The sequence below is a fragment of the Rousettus aegyptiacus genome, unplaced genomic scaffold, assembly GCF_014176215.1.
Source record: "Rousettus aegyptiacus isolate mRouAeg1 unplaced genomic scaffold, mRouAeg1.p scaffold_m13_p_2, whole genome shotgun sequence".
Taxonomy (NCBI): domain Eukaryota; kingdom Metazoa; phylum Chordata; class Mammalia; order Chiroptera; family Pteropodidae; genus Rousettus; species Rousettus aegyptiacus.
The window spans coordinates 6,339,523-6,361,697 of NW_023416295.1; the positions used below are offsets into that span (position 1 = coordinate 6,339,523).

At 38.0% G+C, this 22,175-nt stretch overlaps 1 protein-coding gene across 1 annotated transcript in view; it reads right to left on the reverse strand.

The window, feature by feature from the left end:
* LOC107504964 (nuclear body protein SP140-like protein) overlaps window positions 1-22,175 on the reverse strand; it is a 40,331-nt gene that overhangs the window by 13,026 nt on the left and 5,130 nt on the right. Inside the window, exons 3-12 of the mRNA XM_036236169.1 lie at window positions 21,598-21,681; window positions 19,677-19,826; window positions 17,861-17,942; window positions 12,219-12,304; window positions 10,167-10,247; window positions 8,982-9,065; window positions 7,847-7,933; window positions 3,958-4,044; window positions 3,627-3,743; window positions 2,739-2,783 (exon numbers count right to left, since the gene is read on the reverse strand). Coding sequence (XP_036092062.1) covers window positions 2,739-2,783; window positions 3,627-3,743; window positions 3,958-4,044; window positions 7,847-7,933; window positions 8,982-9,065; window positions 10,167-10,247; window positions 12,219-12,304; window positions 17,861-17,942; window positions 19,677-19,826; window positions 21,598-21,681 — 903 coding nt within the window. The remainder of the gene's footprint in view (window positions 1-2,738; window positions 2,784-3,626; window positions 3,744-3,957; window positions 4,045-7,846; window positions 7,934-8,981; window positions 9,066-10,166; window positions 10,248-12,218; window positions 12,305-17,860; window positions 17,943-19,676; window positions 19,827-21,597; window positions 21,682-22,175) is intronic.

Sequence of the window (22,175 nt, forward strand, 5' to 3'; positions counted from 1 at the left end):
TGTAAATATTTGTTGTGTCTATCAATAGGAGAATATACACAAATTTGGCATGTTCATACAATGCGCACTAACTGAAATAAATAGGAACCAACTACTGATACATTCAACAACATGGATAAAAGTAAAAATAGGATGCTCAGGGAAAGAAACCTTACACTAAAAGAGAATATGCTCTAAAACCTTATTTCTTTAAAGTTTTAAAGCAAGCTAAATGAAGTTTTCATGAAAAATGAGAATAGTGATTGCCTCTGATGGATGAGGGGTAAGGATAGCACCAGTAAAAGGTCTTCCCAGGATGATGGTCACGTTCTGCATCTTGATAGGATTTGGACTATACAGCACAATGCATTTCTCAGAAGTCATGAAATGATACCCTTGATTTTATTACATTTTATCATAAATTTTATCTTCGAAGAAAAGTGTTTAAAGTTAAGTTGGTAATATGTTAAAATTTAACCATGTCTTGTGCATGATATGTTTATTTAAAGTAAGGGAACAGTAACGGTATGAATAGACTTATTTAGATTTATGATATCACGCTAAATGTGTTTATACATGCATGGAAATAATTTGGAAAGATATATATCAAATTTACAAAGTTCAGATATTATAAGGTGTAATAATAACATAAAGATGTGAACATCTTCAAAAAATATAAATTGCTATTTTTAAAGATGTAACCTAACCATATTAAGGTAAAATTGTCTTTTCATTTTGTTTAGAGAAAAGTATTAGTTCTGCATTCCCACTGTAATAAATTATCATAAACATCATGGCTTAAAACAATGCAAATTTATTATCTTAAAGTTCTGCAGGCCAGAAATACGACACAAATCTCACTGAGTTAAACTCAAGGTGTCAACAGAACTTTGTTCCTTTCTTGAATTGTAGAAGACACTTGGTTTAAAATCGTTCCCAGCTCTCTCTTAAGGGTGCCCACATTTCCTGGATCATTATTCCCTGTCCTCATCTTCCAAGCCAGCATCACTGCATCTCTCTGATTATTATTCCAGGGGTACATACTCCTTGCTCACAGCACAAAATGTTTTCAGATGTTAAGGACCCATATGATTTGGTTGGTGCCGCTCAGATAATCCAGGATAATCTCCCCCATCTCAAGATTCATAATTTAATCACATGCTCAAAGTCTCTTTTTTAATTATATGAAACTTATTGGGGTGATGTTGGTTAATGAACCTATATAAAATTCAAGTGTAAAATTCTTCATGTAAAGTAACAGATTACAGGTTCTAAGAATGGGACACAGATGACTTGGTTTCAGCTGGTATAGAATTCTATAGAACCTTATAGATCTTCTACGTATGTTGTGGAGAATCACTCCATTAAAAAGAGGTTCCTCCATAGAGCTTTCCTATTATAATTACGGACTTTTCAGAACTGTAAAATAAAATCTCTTTTGGGGTTCTAATGAGATGGCTGAGGTCTATGAGCTACATAAGTCAACTATTCAGAGAATCTTTTCTGTAACTAGATACTATGAATTTTTGCTAGTTCTGAGACAATAGTAAAAAGTTGTACAACCATACTCCTGTTCATTCTACAGAGCACACTTTGTTGACAGTGAATCTCATAATTTAAACATCTCTTGCAACCTGGCTAGGCTGAGAATTTTCCAGATTATCGAGTCCCAATTCTTTTGGTTTAGCAATTCTTCCCTCAATTTATCTCTTTCCTCTCACATTTTATTATAGTCAGCAAAACAGAACTAGCTGCACCTTTATCACTTGGCTTATTAATCTTATTATGTATCCAGAAAGTTCTGCTTTCCACCTATTGAAAGGACAGAATGCCACTAAGCTTTCTGCCACTATGTAATAAGGATGCCCTTTCTTCCAGCTTCCAAAACATGTTCCTTATTTACTTCTCAGTTCTCACCTGCCTCACCTTCAACCTACGCATTTCTACTGACATCTGTTCAGCATGAAGTATGAAGCCTCTGAGACAACATAGTTTTTGTTTCCCATGTTCTTTGCCTCCTTCTGAACCCTCACTAGCAGTCTTTGCACCATGTTTCTATCTAACTGTTCAAGGCCATGTAGCATTTCCTATCGTTCTGCTTCAAATTCTTTCCCTTGTCCAATTCCCTCAGCCCATGTCCAATTCCCTAATGCCAAAACCGCTTCTACATTTAGAGGGGTGTGTCACAGCTGGCCTCCACTTTTAATAACCAAAATCTGCATTACTCTTCTGCAATAACTTATTGCTACCATAAAAATTAACCACAAATTTAGTGGATTAAAACAATGTAAACTTATTATCTTACAGTTAATGTTGTTTACAAGCCTGAAAAGGGTCTCTCTGGGATAATTGAAGGTCTAAGTAGGCCTTCACTCCCTTCTGGAGGCTGTGGAGGAGAATCTAGTTCTTTGACTTTCTAGTTTCTAGAGGTCGCGATATTCTTTGCTTCTTTCTTCTGTCTTCAAAGACAAATATTGCATCTCTCGGTGAGTATCATCCATTTCTCTTCTCGCTCAGAAACAATCAGAAACAGCTGTCCAATTTTTAAGGTCCATTCACACATTGATTGCACATAGCTATCCAGGATAATCTTCACTTTCAAGGTACTTACCTGAATTGTATCTGTAAAATTCCTTTGCCATGGAAGGTAACACCTTACAGGTTCCAGAGATTAGGATGCAGACATCTTTCATATTATTAAAAAATGCATTAAAATAACTACTTTAACATCAAAAGCAAGTAAAACTTATGCAGCTTACCTCTTTTCCTCTTGAGTTTTCCCAAAGTAGAGTTGTTTGCAAGGTCTAGAAAATAATAGGAGATGGTGAAAAAAAAACTAAAATAAATTAATAAAAGTTCCAAATCCTGGGATGATTCATGCTATGGAGGCTTGAGTTTATAAAGGTGTTTAGATGATCATTTCTCACTTTCTTCTAAAGGAGCTAAAAAGTTAACTGAGAAGTAGGGGTCCAGAATGAGCCCTAGGACTTTATTATTTCTCAATGGTACCTCGAAAAACACTCCTAAACACCAATATTTTCATTTGGTCATAGATAGGAATAGGTATCCTGTCATGGTCACACTAGGATTTTTTGTAAGAAAACTAAAGAAGATTTTATGTGCAAAAGTTTGTAGGAAAACACAGTAGAATTAGTGACAGGCTGCAGGACATCCATCAAAAACATCTGCTGTGTTAAGAGTAGTTGATCTGAAATTTTCCCTCTAGTCAATTAACTGGGAGGATCGCTTGCCTTTTGAGGCATTTCTAAGGTTTTGACAAAATGACACTGATCTACTAGCAGAAGTGCACTCTGCTTTTTTCAGATTCCAAGAATTATTGGAAATCACAGGGAAGGAAATCACTGTACAAATACGAACTTTAGTACTAATATACTGATGTAGTAAACAAGACACTGCCAGTGTAAGAGTGTATTTCTACCACATCATTCATGTATAATCAAGAGGGTCAATCCTTTAAATACGATGTTTTAATAATATCTTGACTCCCTGCTGTTCTCAAAATGGTCAGGTAGAGGAAATGCAGAGGACAGGATAATAAGATGGACTGGACCACATGCCACAACCCTACCCGGGGTCTGTGGTACCAGTGAATCGATGCTCATCCTCTGACCCTCGCACAGCCTTACCTGTTGTGTCACATGCTCGGCTACTTTCAGTGCTTGCTTCAGGATCATCTGGAATGTCTTTAGAGAACCTCACAACATTAGAATTCTTCTCATTCCCACCTACTGATTGCTCTGTTCCTGAAACAAAATTGTTGTTTATGAAAACATTTAATTTGCCCCAATGATCCTCTTTTCTATAATTTTGCACATCCCCATTTTCACTTCTTTCTCTAAAATCTTTTATTGATCCTTCCTATTATCTCTCCCTTTAAGTCTCCCTTTTTTCTTCTCTTGTATTTTTCTCTTTATGAGAACTCAGTTCATCTTCTTATAAATTTTTGGTCATAATTACCTTGTCCATCACAGGACAGTAGGCTAGAAGGAAGCTCTGCTGATTCTCCTTCTCTATCCATTTGGAGAGCTTCTATTCCACCAGACACTAAAGAGAAACAAGAAAATTACTGCCCATGGATCCTGAGACAGTGAAGGAGAAGAGTTCCTGGAGCTCTCATGCTGCACATCTATACTCTGAGCCAACATGAATGGCTTCCTAGAAAAAATACACCTGCTTCAATAATCAACCTGAGGTCCTACAGAGTCATGATTTACCCATCTTTTGCACCTCATTCTGCTTACTCTACTTTTACTTTTTCTACTTTTCTAAGAATAAAATGAAAAGATCTTACTCTTCGAGGTTCAAACTACTTGTTCTTTGAAAATTATAACAAGTAACTACCAAAATCACTTTTAAACTTTTCTTAGTTGGCCAATGAATATGCACATCATTAACCATATTTAAACAAGTCAATCAATGGCAGCCTTACACTTCTGAAAATCAGACAATCAGCAAAAGCCACACTCCAATAAGTCTGTGTCTATGGCTAAATGCTAACCTACTCATAATCACATCAGTTTCTGAAAGTTACAGTGACTGAACCACATGCTTCCCAAAACTCTATATAAATTAGTAGTTCTTATTTTAAAAGAAATTAGGTCCAATAAGTATAGTGCCTCCTTTCACCATGTGCATTTTTATTGCTAAGTGAGCAATAGAAATCTCTTTTAGCTTCAGCTATTGTGTGATGAGCTATCCCTTGAAAACAGAGTGCTCACCAAGATAATCTTGAAGATTCTTGCATAGAAGTGTCCTGTGAGATATTTAGACCAACAGGTATAAATCCCCAGCTTATTGTGCCCAACTCAGATTGTCTTCCTCATCCACTGCCAACTGAAACCGTCTCAACGACAACTTGAGCTCTGATGTATTTCATGAACTTTTATATCTGAATTTATCTGATTATTTAAAGATGTGTATGCAGTAAGATACAAAGTAGTTAGACACTTGGTTTGGAGGTACGACATTTAGCAAAAATTCTGTTAATATGTTTATTCTTTTACTACCTAATTTACTCTCATTCTCTTTTGTCTATTTTTTTGAAGTCTTGTCTCATGTGTGCTTGTTTGTTCCTGATTTTTCTGTGCTTCTTGAATGTTAGAAGAAAGTGATCCAAAGAAAATGGATTCAGGCATAGACCTCATAAGTCCCCTGTCAAAGTCAGCTCCAAAAACTAATTAATGGGTGTGGGTCCATTAAATAGCAGCAACTTGTGCAAAGGCATTTGGTCACACTTTGTGGTGAGTCCCTCGCCAAAACCTTCATAAAGATACCTGACATCTTGTCAACTTGTGAAAGAAAATCATTTGTCAGGTACATCATCTGAGGTCAACTTATACTGTGGAATTGATTATATGTCTACATTTTAGTCTCTGCTGCGTGGATGAAACCCAGTACTTCAATCACACCCAGGAGACCATTCACAGTTACAGTTAAATGTTGTGTCCTCTTTACTGTTTGTCACGGACTTGTATGGAACAAAGCTACAGTCTACCCCGGCAGAACTCTACTTCCTCTTTGTACTCTCAGTATGAGTCTACCTCCTGCACTTCTCTTAATAAGTGGCCAAATTTTGCAAAATGACTTTAGATTTCGATGGGGGAACTTTTTACACATTAAAAGGAAATAATACATTTCATGGTATTTCTATTAAAAAAGAGAGAAAAATATCTAAATGTTACCATTTCTCAACCAGTAACTGTTACTTTTAGACTATTATTTAAAATTTTCTTTCTTTTAAAAAAAACACCCCTACCTATTGAACAGGTAGGGATGTATTCTTCAAGTGAAATTAGCAGATTAAATGTACCACAGAACTACTTTCAGAATTTCTGAAAAAGTTTTTACACATGATCAATTTATAGTTGACCTGTGCATAAGTATACCTACACTATATGATTCGAGATCTGCAGGCAATAAATAAAATAGGCATACTTCTTTTTCTTGTAGTGCCTAACCTAATTACTACATTTTCTCTAACAATAAATCTTTTCTTAAATGCATTTATGCTCAGTTTTGTTTGATGTTCTGGTTGATAAGGATAGTCTATATTATTTGCTAAGAAAAATCAATGGCTCATCTGAACAGTTATGTCCTAGAGATTTACTTAAACCTCTTTGTGGTAGGCAAAATTCTAAGATGACTCTCCAAGAGTTCCTTACCTACCCTCAAGGAACATAAATATCATGAGATATTACCCCCACCTTTACATTATGCTGTAATACAGAAGTGAAGTTAAGCAAAATACATTATCAAGAAAGATAACCAATACTGGTAAGGATGCGGAGTAAAGGGAACCCTTGAGAGCTCTATATGGGGTCGTAAATGGTAGAGTCACTGTAGAAAAGAGAAAGGAGCTTTCTCAAAAAATTAAAAATAGAACTACCATATGATGTAGCATTTCACTTCTGGGTATATATCCAAAGAAAACAACATAACTATGTCAAGGAGATATCAACAGCCCCATTTTTATTGCGGCATTGTTTATAATAGTCAAGACACAGAAGCAACCTAAAGCCCATCAACACAACAGATGAATGAATAAAAAAAATTATATATGAAATGAAATACTATTTGTTCATGAGAAAGAAGGCAATCCTGCCATTAATGAAAGTGAGGGCATTATAAGTGAAATAAATCACATAGAAAAAAACAAATACTTCATGATCTCATTCTAATGTGGAATATTAAATCAATCAATCAATCAATCAATCAAACAAACAAAAACAAAACTAATAAAAAAATATATCAGATGTGTGGTTACCAGAAGTGGGGAATGGGGGTAGTGGTGTGGAAATTGGATGAAGGTTGTCAAAATGTACATACTTCCAGTTATAAGATAAATGAGTACTAAAAATGTAATGTACAATGTGATAACTATAGTTAATACTGCTGTATCGAATATTTCAAAGTTGCTAAGAGAGCATATTGTAAAAGCTCTCATGACAAAACTTGTGTGATCGTGTGTGTGTGTGCACGCGCGCGCGTGCAGTTTTGGCTATATGAGATGATGGACGTTAATACAACTTTTTGTGGTAATTTCACAATAATATAAATTGATTCATTATGCTGTAGACCTCAGTCTTATACAGTACATTGTGTCAATTGTATCTAATAAATCCGAGAAGAAAAAAATAACTTTCTGAGCATCAACAAATAAAGTAAAGATGATTGCCATGGTTGGTTTATTCTAATTACACAAACCTGTAAATAGAAAGGTTTTTTTTCTCTACATGGAATCAAAAGAAGATGCCAGCTTCAAAGAAGATTGAGAAGATTGAGAAAAATTCTGCAACTATTGCTGGATTGAAGACGTGGGGTTATATATCCAGGAAAGTGAGTGACCCCTAGGAGCTAAGAACAATCCCTATTCAGCCATCAGCAACAAAACTGGGACCTCAGTCCTACAACCACAAGAAACTAGATTCTGGCAACTTGGATAAATCTCCCCCAGAGTCTTCAATAAGAATGCAGGCTGGATTACATCTTGATTTCCTCCATGTGAGACCCTAATCAGAGAACTGTATTAAAATTATCAATACATGCAACCCGCAAAATATGATATCATATATTAATCTTCTGTTAAGATACTAAGTTTTTGATTTGTTATGCAGCAATAAAAAAACTAAAATATTCATTTTCCAAGTCTTAAAAAAAAACTAGGTGATAAGGAGTTCATTTGTACATTCTCTCTAATCCAATACATAGTCACATCCTCTTATATGTTATAGGTCTAGACAATTCTTGATATCTGCCTCTTCCTTTAAGTCTCTCTTTTTTCTTCTCTTCTCTTTTTCTCTTTATGAGAACTTGGTTTCTGTTTTTATAATTTTTCAGTCATAATTACCTTGTCCATCACAGGGCGGTAGGCTAGAGGGAAGCTCTTCCAATTCTCCTTCTCTATCCATTTGGAGAGCTTCTACTCCGCTAGACACTAAAGAGAAACAAGAAAATTGCTGTCCATGGATCCTGAGACAGGGAAGGGGAAGAGTTTCTGGGGCTCTCATGCTGCACATCTATACTCCGAGCTAAGATGAACTGCTTCCTCGGAAAAATATACCTGCTCCAATAATTAACCTGAGGTGCTACAGAGCCATCTTTTCACATCATTCTACTTCCTTTACTTTTCTTTGACTATATGTAGTCTAAAGAATAAAATTAAAAGATTGTATTCTTCTAGATTCAAACTACTTGTTCTTTGAAAATTACAACAAGAAACTTCCAGGATCATTTTAAAACTCATTCCAAATGGCCAACAACTACTAACATCAATAACCACATTTAAACAAGCTGATCAGTGGCAGCCTTACACTTCTGAAAATTGGCCAATCGGCAATAGCCACATTCCAGAAATTTTGTGTCTATGGCTAAATGGTAACTTATTCATAATCGCTTCTGTATCTGAAAGTGCTGTCCCTGAGTCACATGCTTCCCAAAAAGAAAAGAACACATTTGATAGGATTCCTATCAAATGTGTTTCTCAAACATTACTTAGCACTTTATAAACAAACAAAAACAGAAACCCTCTTTACAGTTAGTGGATTTGGATCTATTCTGCAAACATAACTGTAAGATTAAATGTCTTAAAGAAGGACTAACTTTAGAAATCCTGGAAAATTCTTTTACACATGATCGATTTACAATTAGTGTGAACATTAGTACACCTAGACTATTCATGATTCACAATCTATAGGCAATAAACAAAACATGCAGGAAGCTCACCCTGAGATAACCAGGAAGACCAAGGAGGCTCAATTATCTACTCCTGGGATGTCCCTGCCCTTAGACCTTTTTTGTTTTGGTTCACCTGATCTGGAGGAGAACATGGCTGCTGTCACTATGATCAGATCTTTCCACTCAATCTACACATTGCTTCTGTAGGGGTATGTGAAGGAAATCAGGATAGGAGAAGAGAAAAAAAGAGGCAAAAAAAATAAAAATAAAGACTTGATTCATGAAGTGCGGATTGAAATCACGATTACCTTCTCTGTCACGTAGTGCTGGGCTGGCCGCCTCTTCTCGTTCTTTTTCAGTGATCATTTGGGGAATTTCAGGATCACACAACACTGAAGAGAAACAAGGAAATGAGCTGAGTCAGGCTGTCCAAAGCACAGGTGAGCTGCCTTTTGGGAAATGCACATCTGCTCCAAGGACGTCACCTTATATCTGACCAGGGGCTGTTCCACCTCACGACCTCATGCTCCTGCTCTCTGCTCCTCAGTTACCTAGAGACCGACCTCCAAACATTTCTTCCTCTGCACTAGGAGAGTCTTCATGATTACTAGATTTTGAGAGCTCTGCTTCTCCTATCTCTTTACTTTTCTATATTTTGTTTTTCCTTGGTGATCTTGATCTCTTGTTTTCGGCATATTCTCTTTAGCTCACTTCTCCAAGGCCTCTCCAGTCTCTATACCAAAATCCAGTCCTTCTCTCGCTGTCTCCCTAGATTCCTTCCCCTCCTCCTGACATTCTCTGTTTGAGAAGCGGCAGCGTCTGTGTATCAGGTCCTGTTCTCATCACCCTGGGAGCCAGTAGGTCTCCCTTTGACACTGACCATGTCACCATGTTCACCCCTACTAGCCTCACACAGCCATCACCTGCAGTGAGATACTCGGACACAGGTATCCGCGTTTCCTCCTGCATTGATCTGAGGGGAAAACAAGTGTCCTTTGTTCATGCTTCCATTTCCTTATTTCCGAGAACAATTTCCCTGGCTAAGATCTATTGCTTTATGAGGTAGTACTTTGAAGGAAAAAAGTTCTACGCAATCCCATAACCTATGGGAAATATGTGACATACCGTAATTCAGGTTTGAGAGTCATTGACCCTTCCTCTGTCAAGTAGATTTCAGAAACATGTTACTTTTGAAGCTTAACCCAGGTTATGACAACATAATGATATAATTATTAAGCACTTATTAAACATTCATCTTTCATTTTTTATATAGAAATAAAGGTGAGCAGGAATTAAAATCACAATATTGCATCTTTAGTATACATAAGTATAAAGAATGCAAATGAAAAAAGAAAAGGTCCATCCCTGGTGTTTATGACTAAAGGATGAAGAGGGAAACCATCAGTTCTCACGCTAAGGGCCATGCTGTTCAGCTCTGGATTCAGCCTCCTGACACTCTGTGCCTTGAGGCTGGCAATCCGCCCCTTCCTCACCTGGCTCCAATCTTAGTGGGGAATATGAGAATTCTTCGGTCTCTTCTCTATCACGGGGCTCCCAAAAGGCACTGCTGTCCTCTGAAGAATAAAATGAAGTCCCTTAAACTCTCACTGTAGAACCCGGGGGAATCATGGCAAGAAAACATATAGTGAAGACTTGGGAAACAAAGATACTTCCTAGGTGAGACTGCCCCATTCCAGACCACCCTGGTCTGCCCTTTGCATCCACCCGGCCTGCCAGTGGACTCACTCTTATCGCTGTCATCAGAGGCTGGGAACAATTCACCTTCTCCCTTCCCACACATACACCTGATCCTCTCTCTACTTCTTTCCTATCCCCATTGCCTCTGCTCATGATTTCTGTCTCTGTCATTATCTCCAGATGCTTCTCTTTAATTTGATGTGTTTCTGTCTCCTCTGCTCCTGCCTCTTTTAATCTTGAGCCCCTGATGCTGCTTCTTTTTGCTTTTCCATATCTCACTTGTGTCCTTCATACACCCTTTCTCATACTAGGTACTAGGATAGGCATTCTTGAAAGAGTACAAAAAGCCTCATCAGGGCATAGAATAAGGAGCAGAGTGAGCCAAGGAAACATTAACAAACACAGGGGAAAGTTGTTCAAAGACTCATACATAAAAGAAAGAACAGAACATTGCAATCACTGAAAATAGATATACTCTCATTAGACATGAGACAGACAAAACAGGCTGAGGTGCCATGGTGAATGGAAGGCAAAGAACATCTCAGGAAGAATTGCTGATTGAATCCAAGGACAACAAAGGTCACCAGGTTTATGTGAAAAAGTAATACAATCTGATTTATATTTGCAAATAACAATCATGCTAACATGGAGAAAAATGGATAAGATAGGAGCAAGAGAGAACACAATATCGATCTTCCATTTACTGAGGGGCCAACTCTGGTAAGGAGGAGTTCCTAGTTACACAAAAGAAAATGTTTCTTTCATTTCTAGAAGTGGTAGTTCCTGAAAAATATCCTAAGGGGGAAGATCCTGGGATAAATGCCATCAGGTCATAGATGATGACCTCGGGGGACAGGTATGCGTAGCAGGCAAGCCCTTGACACTCATTTCTGCTAACTGAGAGAAGCTAAGGATTGCAAGGACAGGAGTATTACCTTTTGTATATTCTGAGCACCACTCTCTACCTGTGGAGACCTTAACCTGAAGACTCACTACTGCGGTGCAGCTCTTTTGGTGGGAGACTCTCCTGTTCAGGGACTGGTACATCTCCATCCCAAAATCCCAACTTCTCTTTTCCTTTTACAACAGTTTACACTCTTTGTTGATTTTAAATTATTCTGATATAATTTTTTCTCTGCATATCTTCCTTTGTGCATCCTTTGGTATTTTTTGGCCTCTCTATACATAACTTCTCTAATTTTCATCTCTGTATCTCATTTCTTACTGAGGCTATAACCTTTCTACATTGTCTCTCTCTCCATCTCTATTTCTCTGACTCTTAACCTTCTGGATGCCCATGAAAATTCCATTATTTTACATATTTCCTCATTCTCACAGATGTCTTCTCTCAAACTGATGAAAATTCTTCCATTTTATGTTGTACACAGTGCCAGAGAGCCTTTGCTAATCAACTCTGTTTTAATAGTCTCCCACAGCACCTTTCTAAATTATGAGGATAGTCATCATTGACAAAACTGATTTCCATTTCCTGGTATTTCCAGAAGTAGGCTGTAAAAGTTCTCCTTTCCTTATTTGCCATAACCTACTAATATCTTTATTTCAGCACGCATTTAGGAAAATCACCCAGGTACATTGGCGCTCTCTCCTACTTGTAGCATATTCTGTCTCCCTCCATTCTTTGTGCAAGAATTCCCTCACCTCCCAGGAGCTCAGCTCATCTGTATCTTTCGTCTCTCTGGCAGTTTAGGGAAAACAAAGCAATTTCATCTCTATGTATGTGAAGATGAGGAAGCATATGGTAGGTTGGGAGAAAAGAGAGATCTTTTTCAATGATGACTAGAAAACAAACATTTATTGAGGTAATTGGGAATTTAAATCATAATTACCTTCCCCCTCAGATGCTATTATGCTAATTGCCTTCTTGAATACTCCTTCATTATTTATTTGTAGAGTTTCGGAATCATAGGTCACCGCAGAGAATGAAGAAAATTATGGACCATGGACAGTGATAAGAAAGAGACCTCAGCATGTTCATGCCAACCATGATGGGAAAGGGATATGTCTGCCCCAGCACAGTCTGAAGTGCAAATGGATGAAAATGAATGTAAGGGTGAATGGACACGGGTGGGTGGATGTATGTATGTATGTATGTATGTATGTATGTATGTATGTATGTGTATGTATGGATGGACAGACAAATTGACAGATGAACAGAATGATGGATAAATGGTTCGATAGATGGATAAATGGACAAACGAACAGTCGGACTGATAAATGGATGTATGTATGTATGGATGTGTGGTGAATAGATTTATTGATGAATGAATGGATAAATAAATGGATGAACAAATGGACAAATGGACAAATTAATGAATGGTTTCATGGGTGGGCGGATGGGTGAATCAATGAATGGATGGATGGATGGATTGATGGATGGACACATTGATGGATGGGTGTATAAATTCATGAGTGGATGAAGAAATAGAAAAAACAATGAAAGAATAGGTGGTCTTCTATGTTGATAAAAAAGTAAAGATTAATTAGGTCATAGGCCATTTAAATTATAATTACTTTCTCCATCATAAGGTAATAATGTTGGCATTTCTTCTGATTTTCCTCCTTCATCCAGTTCTAGATCTACAAGTTCACAGGACACTGAAGAGAGAAACAGAATTTGGACAGACAATGAGAATGACCTGGATCTACCTGGAGGGGGTCATGTCTACAGTGCATCAGAGCTCTGCTGCTCAGAATTGCTTCTTCGGAATAAAAGCATCTTTGTACCAAAAAAAAAAAGCTTTGCTCTGCACCATTGAGCATTCTTAGACCCATTTGCCTTTCTTCTTCTCTCTCTTTTCCCCTTTACTTCTACTAACTTGATTCTACACATTGCTTACTCTGTACCATAAAGCTATTCATGGATCTCTTTGACTACATTTTTCTGTTCCTGACCACTACCATATCTGCATTTCTGTCTTGTTCTTCCTTGGTGATGTTCTTTACCTCTTCACTCCACTACTTCCTTTTTTATTCATTGAACTTACTTCATATTTGTCTTTCCTATACCTAGGATTTCATTCTTCCCACAAAAACCAGGGGAGTAAGTTTAAAATTATCTCTCTCTTTCCAAACCCCAAGCTAGTAGTGTTTAGATTCCATATACATTTAGATAACATGAAGCCCACTTAGGCAACTCCATTTGGTGCCCCCATCCTACAATTTTACTTTTTTTCTGTCCTTAAATTCTACATCCAGGGGACCCTCCATTAAGGCACTAAGACCTCCTTTCCCCCTTGCCTTTCACATACGTGAGGAAAGAGAGGCAGAGAAAGATGAATACTTATGTTGAAAAGGAGAAAGAGAAGTGTCCCTTTTCTACAGACAAACAAATAGATTTAATGAGCTAATTACTCATTTAAACCACAACTACCATCCCCATCGCCCACCAGAAAGTCAGGGAGATCTTTGCGATTGCCTCTGTCAGTCCTGTGGAGAGCTTCTTGCTAACAGAGAAACACAAAAATAACCAAGCAGACATTGTGACCACAAAACAGACCTTTGTGAGACTGAGCTAATTTCTGGTGTTCAGCACTCAGATGAGATTCCTTGAAAAAAGGTACCATGCTCCAAGGACATCACCTGGGATCTCACATATCCTTGCTCTACCTCTTTTCCTTTGCATTTCCTCTCCATCACCTCCTTTTCATGCCTATTTTTCTTTCACCACACACCGTTACTTTTATGCCATGAAGGATCTGTCATCTGCTTGAGGCACTGGCTTCCTTCTTAGTGTTTTACTTCATTGCCTTTCACTATTCTTTATCACTTTTCCTACTCATGGCTCTGTTTCTCTTTCTGGCTCAATCTTGATCACTTGCATCACATATGGCAGGCAAGCCCTAGTCCTACCATCACTCTTTGCTCTACCCTGCTCTTGCCATCAAAATGTTTGTTGGAAGAGAATTTCCTGTCACAGAGCTCTGATCCACACCACGGGGTATCTACATACTTTCTTGGGTCTCTTGTGATCCAGGTGACCTCGGCTGCCCTGAACCCCTGTAAGTCCCACATGGGCATTGCCACAGTGAGTCCATTCACTTGCTGGAATAATTTCAACTGGTAAAAGACTCTTATACACTTCAGATAAAAATACATCTTGTTTCCCAAAATTTGTTGAAAATTCTGTAATGTCATCCAAAATATTTGACAAAAGTTATAATTTAGATTTCAGAGCAGTGGATTGGAAGGACTGTGTTTCTTTTGAGGGTTTTCCAAAGTTAGGCACAAAATAATTCATTGTGAAGAAAACAATCATTAGTTTTTATTCTCTAGAGGAGATAAAGGGGGTGTAGGTATAAATTCAAGTCTTTACCATTAATAGGTGTGAAAGGCATGCCATGTCTTAGGCATATTTGTACTAGAATATGCATTTAGAAACATTTATGTGACTCATGAGATTCCAGATACACGAAATGTTTGACTGTGGAGAATGTTTAGAGTTTAACACAGCAGAATACACCAGTTCTGAATTGAGCCACCTGACACCTTGTAGTCCAGGACTGACAAACCCTACCTTACCTGCTCCACACCCCAATGAGGAGCTCAAGAGTTCCTGAGGCTCTTCTCCACCGCCAGGTTCATAACAGGCGTTGCTGTCCTCTTCAGAAAGGAATGAAATCCCATGAGTATCTCAATTTGTGACAAAAAGAAATCACCCCAAGGAAATCATAAGAAAACCAAGAGAGCCTGAGAAACTGGAATGGCCCACTCTGCAAAACAACCTGACTGAAGTTAGCCTTGCTTCAGTGGCTTTCACTGGAGACTGAGAATGATTCTCCCCATCAGGGGAAATTTGGCCTTTCCTACCCCTCATTCTCTTTCCACATCTCCCTTCATTCAATTATATCTGTCATTATCGATCTCTACCTCAGTTACTTTCTGCTGATATCTCTTGGATCCTCTCTTTCTCTTGGTGAGTTTCTCTATTCTCCTCTGTTCCTATAATATTTTCTCTTGCTTTCTGTGATATTGCTCTTTCTTTCCTATCCTTTGGCTCTCAAATGTTCTTTCCAGGTTTCTCTAAAGAAGGGCCTTTCTGAAACAGTAATTTTAAGCAAGATTTTACCAGAGTGGAGAAGAAATTGAAGGGCAGTGGAACATAAAGTTCTCAATTAGGCATGTGAGAAGGCTCCAATATGACAGAGAAGTTTAACAATTAAAATTATTGAGGAAGACCACAAAGAGATGCCCCCACACATCAGTTAGAATAGCTGTTATCAACAGAACGAGTAATAACAAGTGTTGGAGAGGATGCGAGAAAATTTGCTGGTGGGACTGCAAATTGGTGTAGCCACTATGGAAAACAGTATAGAGGTTCCTCAAAACACTACAAATTGATCTACCATATGATCCAGTAATCCCTCTACTGTGTATTTACCCCAAAGATTTTAAAACCCATATCCGAAAAAGATATTTGCACACCAGTGTTCATAGCAGTATTATTCACAGTGGCCAGGACATGGAAACAACCGAAGTGTGCTACAACAGATGATTGGATAAAGAGGCTGTGGTACGTATACCCAATAGAATACTACTCAGCCATAAGAAAAGATGAAATACTGCCATTTCCAGCAAAGTGGATGGATCTTGAAATAATCATGCTAAATGAAATAAGCCAGACAGAAAAAGTTGAAACACACATGATACACTTATATGCGAGATATAAACCTAAAAGCAACAAATGAACAGGACAAACAAACAGAGACTCGTAGACAGGGAAAATAGACTAGTCTTGACCAGTGTGTAGGGGGGAAGTAGATGGGGTAAAGGGGTCAAATATATGGTGGCAGAAAGAAATCTAACTATGGGCTGTGAACACACAATGCAATATATATATTCCTTACTGCTAAACTGTACACCTGAAACTTACTGGATTTTGTTAAGAAATGTCACCATAAAAAGAAAAGAAAAATTTACAAGAAAAAAATTATTGGAGAAGAAAGTTTATTCTATTTTGAATAGTGCAGGTGGTGGGAATGGGAAAATGGCCAGGTGGCTCACTTGGATGCCACTGAAAGAAACTTGTATTTAATCACTAGCATATTAAGAAGCTAGGTAGGAAAACAGTATAATCTAATGTCATTTTCAAATGCCCCATCTAGGTGAAATGCAAATAAGTCATTTGATGGGAGCAAGACTAGCATGAAGAGATGAGAAGGTGGCTGTTGTTCTGAGAACCATGACGGAAATCTGGATTACGGACTTGGCCTTGAGGGGTGTGACAGTAGAATAGGTGGGGAACACTGTGAATGAGAAATGACAATGGTAAAGGAGAAACAAGAAGTATTTGAGGGTGAGTGGTGACATGGATGACTCCCAGGATTCTAACTTAACAGTCATCACTCACTGAGAGTAGAAGGTCGAGAAGTGGTTAGATCTAGCTTCAGCAACGAAAATACTGTTTTTGGTTCTGGATGTGCCAAGTTCAAGGTTCTCAAGAAATTCAGGTGTAGATCTCTATCACAACCCTGGTTCTCAGGTCATGGACAAATGAACTCTGCAATAATCTGGGTAGAGATTTGGTCTATGGAATCACAGGAATTCTCAGAAAGAGTCCTGACATGATTGGAGCATTTTGCAAGGGCCACTTTGAGGTTTCAAGCCAGTTTCATCTGAAAACTCGGAAGAGCTAATCTTGTCAACCCTTGTTCCAAAAGATGATTATTCCCAATACTCTTACCTCAAACTTACTGTGTCTCAATCTATTCTTCTCTCCCTTTATCCTCCTTCACACTCAACATATTTCCATCCACTCCCCTTTAATTCTTTTACATCTCCCTGACTTTCCCCAGTTCTCAGCATTTAATTTCCTCTCCATCTTTCTCTTTCCATAATGTACTCCTCTCAATTTTTCTCTCGGATCCTTAAAAGTGGTTTCAGCGTGTCTCTTCTCGGCTGACTCTTATACTTCTTCCCTTTCTATCTGTCTCTTTCACTTTATGTTGACCTGTTATCTACCTATATCGTTCCAACCACTGTCTCTTTGTGATTTCATCCTCCAGGTTCCCCTCTCTCTTCAGCTCCAAAACTCTCTTCCTGGACCTTGACTGTGGGACCAGGGGCATCCAACTGGCTAGCTCTGTAATGAAGGTCTCCCATGTGAACCTGACATTTCATTATTACCAAGTTCCTCCTAATTGTTCTGGGAAATAAATTGAAATATATTTCTACCCCAACCTGGAATGGTAGGATTGTATGTTCCGTTTTATGTAACTTGTTCTTTATTACCTCCTGTCTACGTTTTCCAGTTTCTCTTTTTATATTTTATATTTTTATCAGTGGATGCTATGTCTACTCAGGAGTTTGAATTTCTTTCTCATGACTTCTCTCACATCTGTGGGCAAGTAGGGCAGGTAGGAGGAGTGGAGCTGGCAGAGGCCTACCGTAGGAGACATGATGCAGTCTTTGCTCTCATGAAGACAAATAAACAAAGATCTAACACAGAATCTGAGTTACACGACACTTACCTTGTCCATCCTGGGGCAGTAAGTTGGGTCTCTCTTCTAACACTCTTACATTATTTATTTGGAAAGGTGAGTGTTCACGGCACACTGAAGAGGGTGACAAGAGAATGGCAGAACTCAGTCCTCAAGCTGAACTCTGATGTTCAAGCACCAAAGGCCCCACCTTAAACCCAACAGAGACTTGTTCCCCTTTTTCCCTGAGATGTGCACATCTTAAGTAAAAAACAGCTGTGGAACTAATAGAAGAGTCTCATTATGAAACATTTTTACCACGGCAGAAAGTCCCATTGGGCTTTGAGTTCCAGTCAGTGACTACACGTGTGACCGGCTACTGTATTGAATTCTATCGCCACTAATAAGTTCTTTCTTTGGGGTATTGTATTTCTCTGTACTGATGCTCATACATACAGGATCACACAGCATATACCCTGTGGCTGGCTTCTTTTACTCAACATAATGTTTTTGGGATTTATCCATGTGATTACATTTACCAGTAGTCCATCCCTTTTTACTGCTGATCACTATTCCACTCTATCACAATATCATAGTGTGATTATTTACTCTCCTGTTGATGGGCATCCTCTTGTTGCCACATTTTAGCTATTAGGAAGAAAGCTACTATAAGCCTTCATGGTTTGTAGTAGAGTGAACTGGCTGAGTCAAGGGCTAGGTTAAGTTTGTAAGAGACTGTCAAAGAGTTTTCCAAAATGGTTGTGAGTTTACATTCCAAGCAGCCCAAGATACACAGGAGTTCTAGTTGCTTTATATTCTCACCAACATTTGGTGTTGTCAGTCTTTTTAATTTTAGCAACTCTGGTGCGAGGATGGTAAACTGCTGTGCTTTTAAACTAGCGTTTCCCTGATGATTAATGACATCGTATGTTTTGTGTTTATTCTTGTTGGCCATTTTGTATCTTCTGCAGTACAATGTCTGCTCAAGACTTTTGCTCATTTTTGAGTTGTTTGTGTGTCTTTTTATTGTTTGCTCATTGGAATTTTCTATATGGTATGGGTACAACCTTTTGTCAGATACATATATTGCAATAATTTCACCCAGTCTATGACTCATTTTGTTCTTTTAATTTTGTGTTTGAATAGGAAGTTTTAAGTTTTTAAATTTGATGCAGTATAATTTACCAAGATGTTCTTTTATGAGCCATGATTTTTGTAACATATAATGAATTATTGCATGCCTACGTTGCAAAGATCCTCTACTGTGTTTTCTTCTAGAAGCTTTATAGTTTTAGCCTTGACTTTTAGATTTGTTATCTACCTTGAATTATTCTTTGTGGAAGTAGAAGTGATGGTTTATATTTGTCCATGTTATCTCCAATTCTTCTGCAGTCTGCTTGCAGCTCATGCTACTTCTCTCCATTTCTCACATTTCTACTTCTAGTCATGTTCCTGTTGTAGCCTCTGTTCTAAGAACTGTTTGAGCACCCTTGATTCTGAGGCCATGTCTCTCCTTGGCCACTCCTGTCCCTTTGTGTTTCTGCCTCTCCCTTCCCCAGTGAGACTTCTAGCCTTTTCCCTTTGAGTTAACTTTTTCCCTCCAGCCTTCTCTGTACTAAGGCATTCAGGCATCCTATCCTCCATGTCTATTTGTGTTCTTTGTCCTTTGCTACAGAAACCACATTTTTTTTCTTGGTAATGAAACATCTCCTACCCTCAGACTCTGGTCTACTCCTCTATCCTCATTCATGGCTCTTTGAGACACCCTTTCTGAATTATGAACAAATTACACAGCCTTATCCCCTTGCCGTATGGGCTACCATCACTCAGAGTCATCTAGGCAAATGTTGGAGAGTCAGTCAACCTTACCTGCTTGTTCAGTTTCTTGGGCGCATTCATTTGTCATTTCTTGGGTTTCTATGGTACTATTTCGATCATGAGATGACTCTTCTTCTCTAATACTCATTTGCTGTCCATCACTGAGATGCTCTAGGATTCTTTCTCTAGGTAGGGTGTCACCTGGATCACATTAGAAAGGTTGAAGAATTTGCCTTCCCTTCTCTTTGTGATAAACGAACTTTACTCTGATAATTATTACTCATCCTCCCACCACCCACTCTAATTCCCCCTACTCTTAGTAGCAGATGAATCTCTAAATATATTTTATATGCTTTGTATATTTTAATGCATATTTTAGATTTTTAGCTTTTTTTCTTTATACAGAAATTATAATTATTAAAATAGATCCAAATTGTATATGACTGCATTCATATACTTAAAAATATATAATTCCTGTGATATACATCCAAATAAAAGATAGATATTAACAGCATTCTACAATGCTGATCACCTTCTTATGGTTTGTTTACATTGGTTATTTCCAAGAAAAAAGAAGTCGACATTTAATAAACAAATAAATTTGTCATAGATCATTTGGCCTGAGGATCAAGACCTTTTCTTGGGATCGAAGGCTTTTTCACAAACTGCAATTCTAGCCTGGAAAATAATTGTTTCTTTAGTCAGTATCTGAGGAGAAAAGTCTCAAAACGTTGAGCACTGATTAAATATCTAGTTCTTGGAGTCAGATACACATTGACAATTTACAACACATAGCAATTACATCGTTCCATGAATTATTGTCAGTTCTTCACATAAATTAAGTCCCTTCATCCTCACAACCACATTATTTTAGATATAGATATAGATACAGATTTATTGGTGAGGAAACTGAAACACAGAAAAAAAGTAACTTGCCCAAGCAAGCGGGTAGTACAGCCAAGACTTGAAGCCTGGCAGTGGGGCGTCCGAAGGCTTTGCTTTCAACTGGTATGGAAAAAAACGTTTAGAGTCCTATATATGCCAATTTCAGTTGTGTGACCTGCACACATCAGTAACTTCCCTCCCTCACACCTCCATTTAATCTCCTGAAAAATGGGAATAACAGAACCCTAATGATAGAATCGTTACGAGGATTCAATGTGAAGCTACTTGTAAAAGGATAACTGGTTTATAGTAACTTGATAGAGATCACATTTTTCAGTATTAATGCCTTGTGTATTATAATTTAATGATTAATTATTAGCAATAATATGAATGGAAGGATGATTGAAAAGTAGGTTCAGTGGCTATTGGTTGCAATAGCATATAGTTCAATTTGGGCATTAAATGAGTTGATCCACATCAAGTGCTGACCTATGCCTAGTTGTCCGTGAAAGTTAGGTGTTGCTATCATCATTGTTAAGAGATTAATTCCCTTTATTATTGTCTTCGTTAAAGTTATTAATGCCCTTTATTCTCTTCTCCCCTTCTTATTCCTTTTCTTTTCTACACAGCACCACACCTTCCATATTCTCTTCTACACACAATTACAACTCACTCTCTTCTTCTCTTCTATTACAAGTAATATTTACAATAGTTCTCTCTTAGAACAACCCAAAGAATTCCTCTTTGGAATTGTTACATAGGACAAAACCCTTACTCCTTCTCAGATCCACTAAATTTCTAACTCACAATTTCTGCAGTCAGTTCTTCCCTAATTTCTACCTCCTGGTTTTAGTGAGATTTCTCCCTTAGGTTTGTGTTCCATCCTCTTAGCTGTTACATCTGTCTCGCAATACTTTTGGATTCTACATCTGGTGGGCTAACTGGGAATCCGTAGAACACACCACTACTCTAGCTTCCTCATCTCTCTTTTTTTCCCCCCAGGTTACACTCTCCAATCAAGAGCTTAGTCCCTGATTGTTTTCCTCTTAGTACATGAGGAAACAAGTTTCTGTCAAGTCGTAATTACCTTGTTCACAGCTTAATTGGGAGTCGAGGCTGTAATTTCTATTTTTATCATCAGTAATTGGGTAATCGAAGTTCTCAGGAAGCACTGAGTAGAGGAAGAAAAGGCAATTAGAGATCTCAAGCAGTGACCAGGACCTGCATCTCACAGTTCACATCTAGGCACATTCTTGACTCCAATAGTTCAGAGAGAATCTTCCAGCTTTCAGGGTGTCCTGGACTGCCATGGGTCTCAAAATACTTTCTCCAGTTTACTAAGAATATCATATGCCACTCCGTTCACTGGGACCAGTGATTTGGTGTTACTCCTGGAATCCTATAGCTGTTGTACATAGAGATGCACCTCTCAAGGTTTAAAAAGGATGGACAGCGGACAAGTTGTAACTCATGATGAACCCCCTTTAAAATGATCAGAGAACATTAATAGCCAATTTAAAATAAATAATATGTGGGGAATTTATTTTGCAAATTCTACAGGTGACTAGGAATAGAAACGAAACAGAGAGAATTCTTTGGAAGTAAGATAATGTTTATTTAAAAAATCCACCTACTTTTAAAAAGAAAAGAAGAAGAAAAGAAACC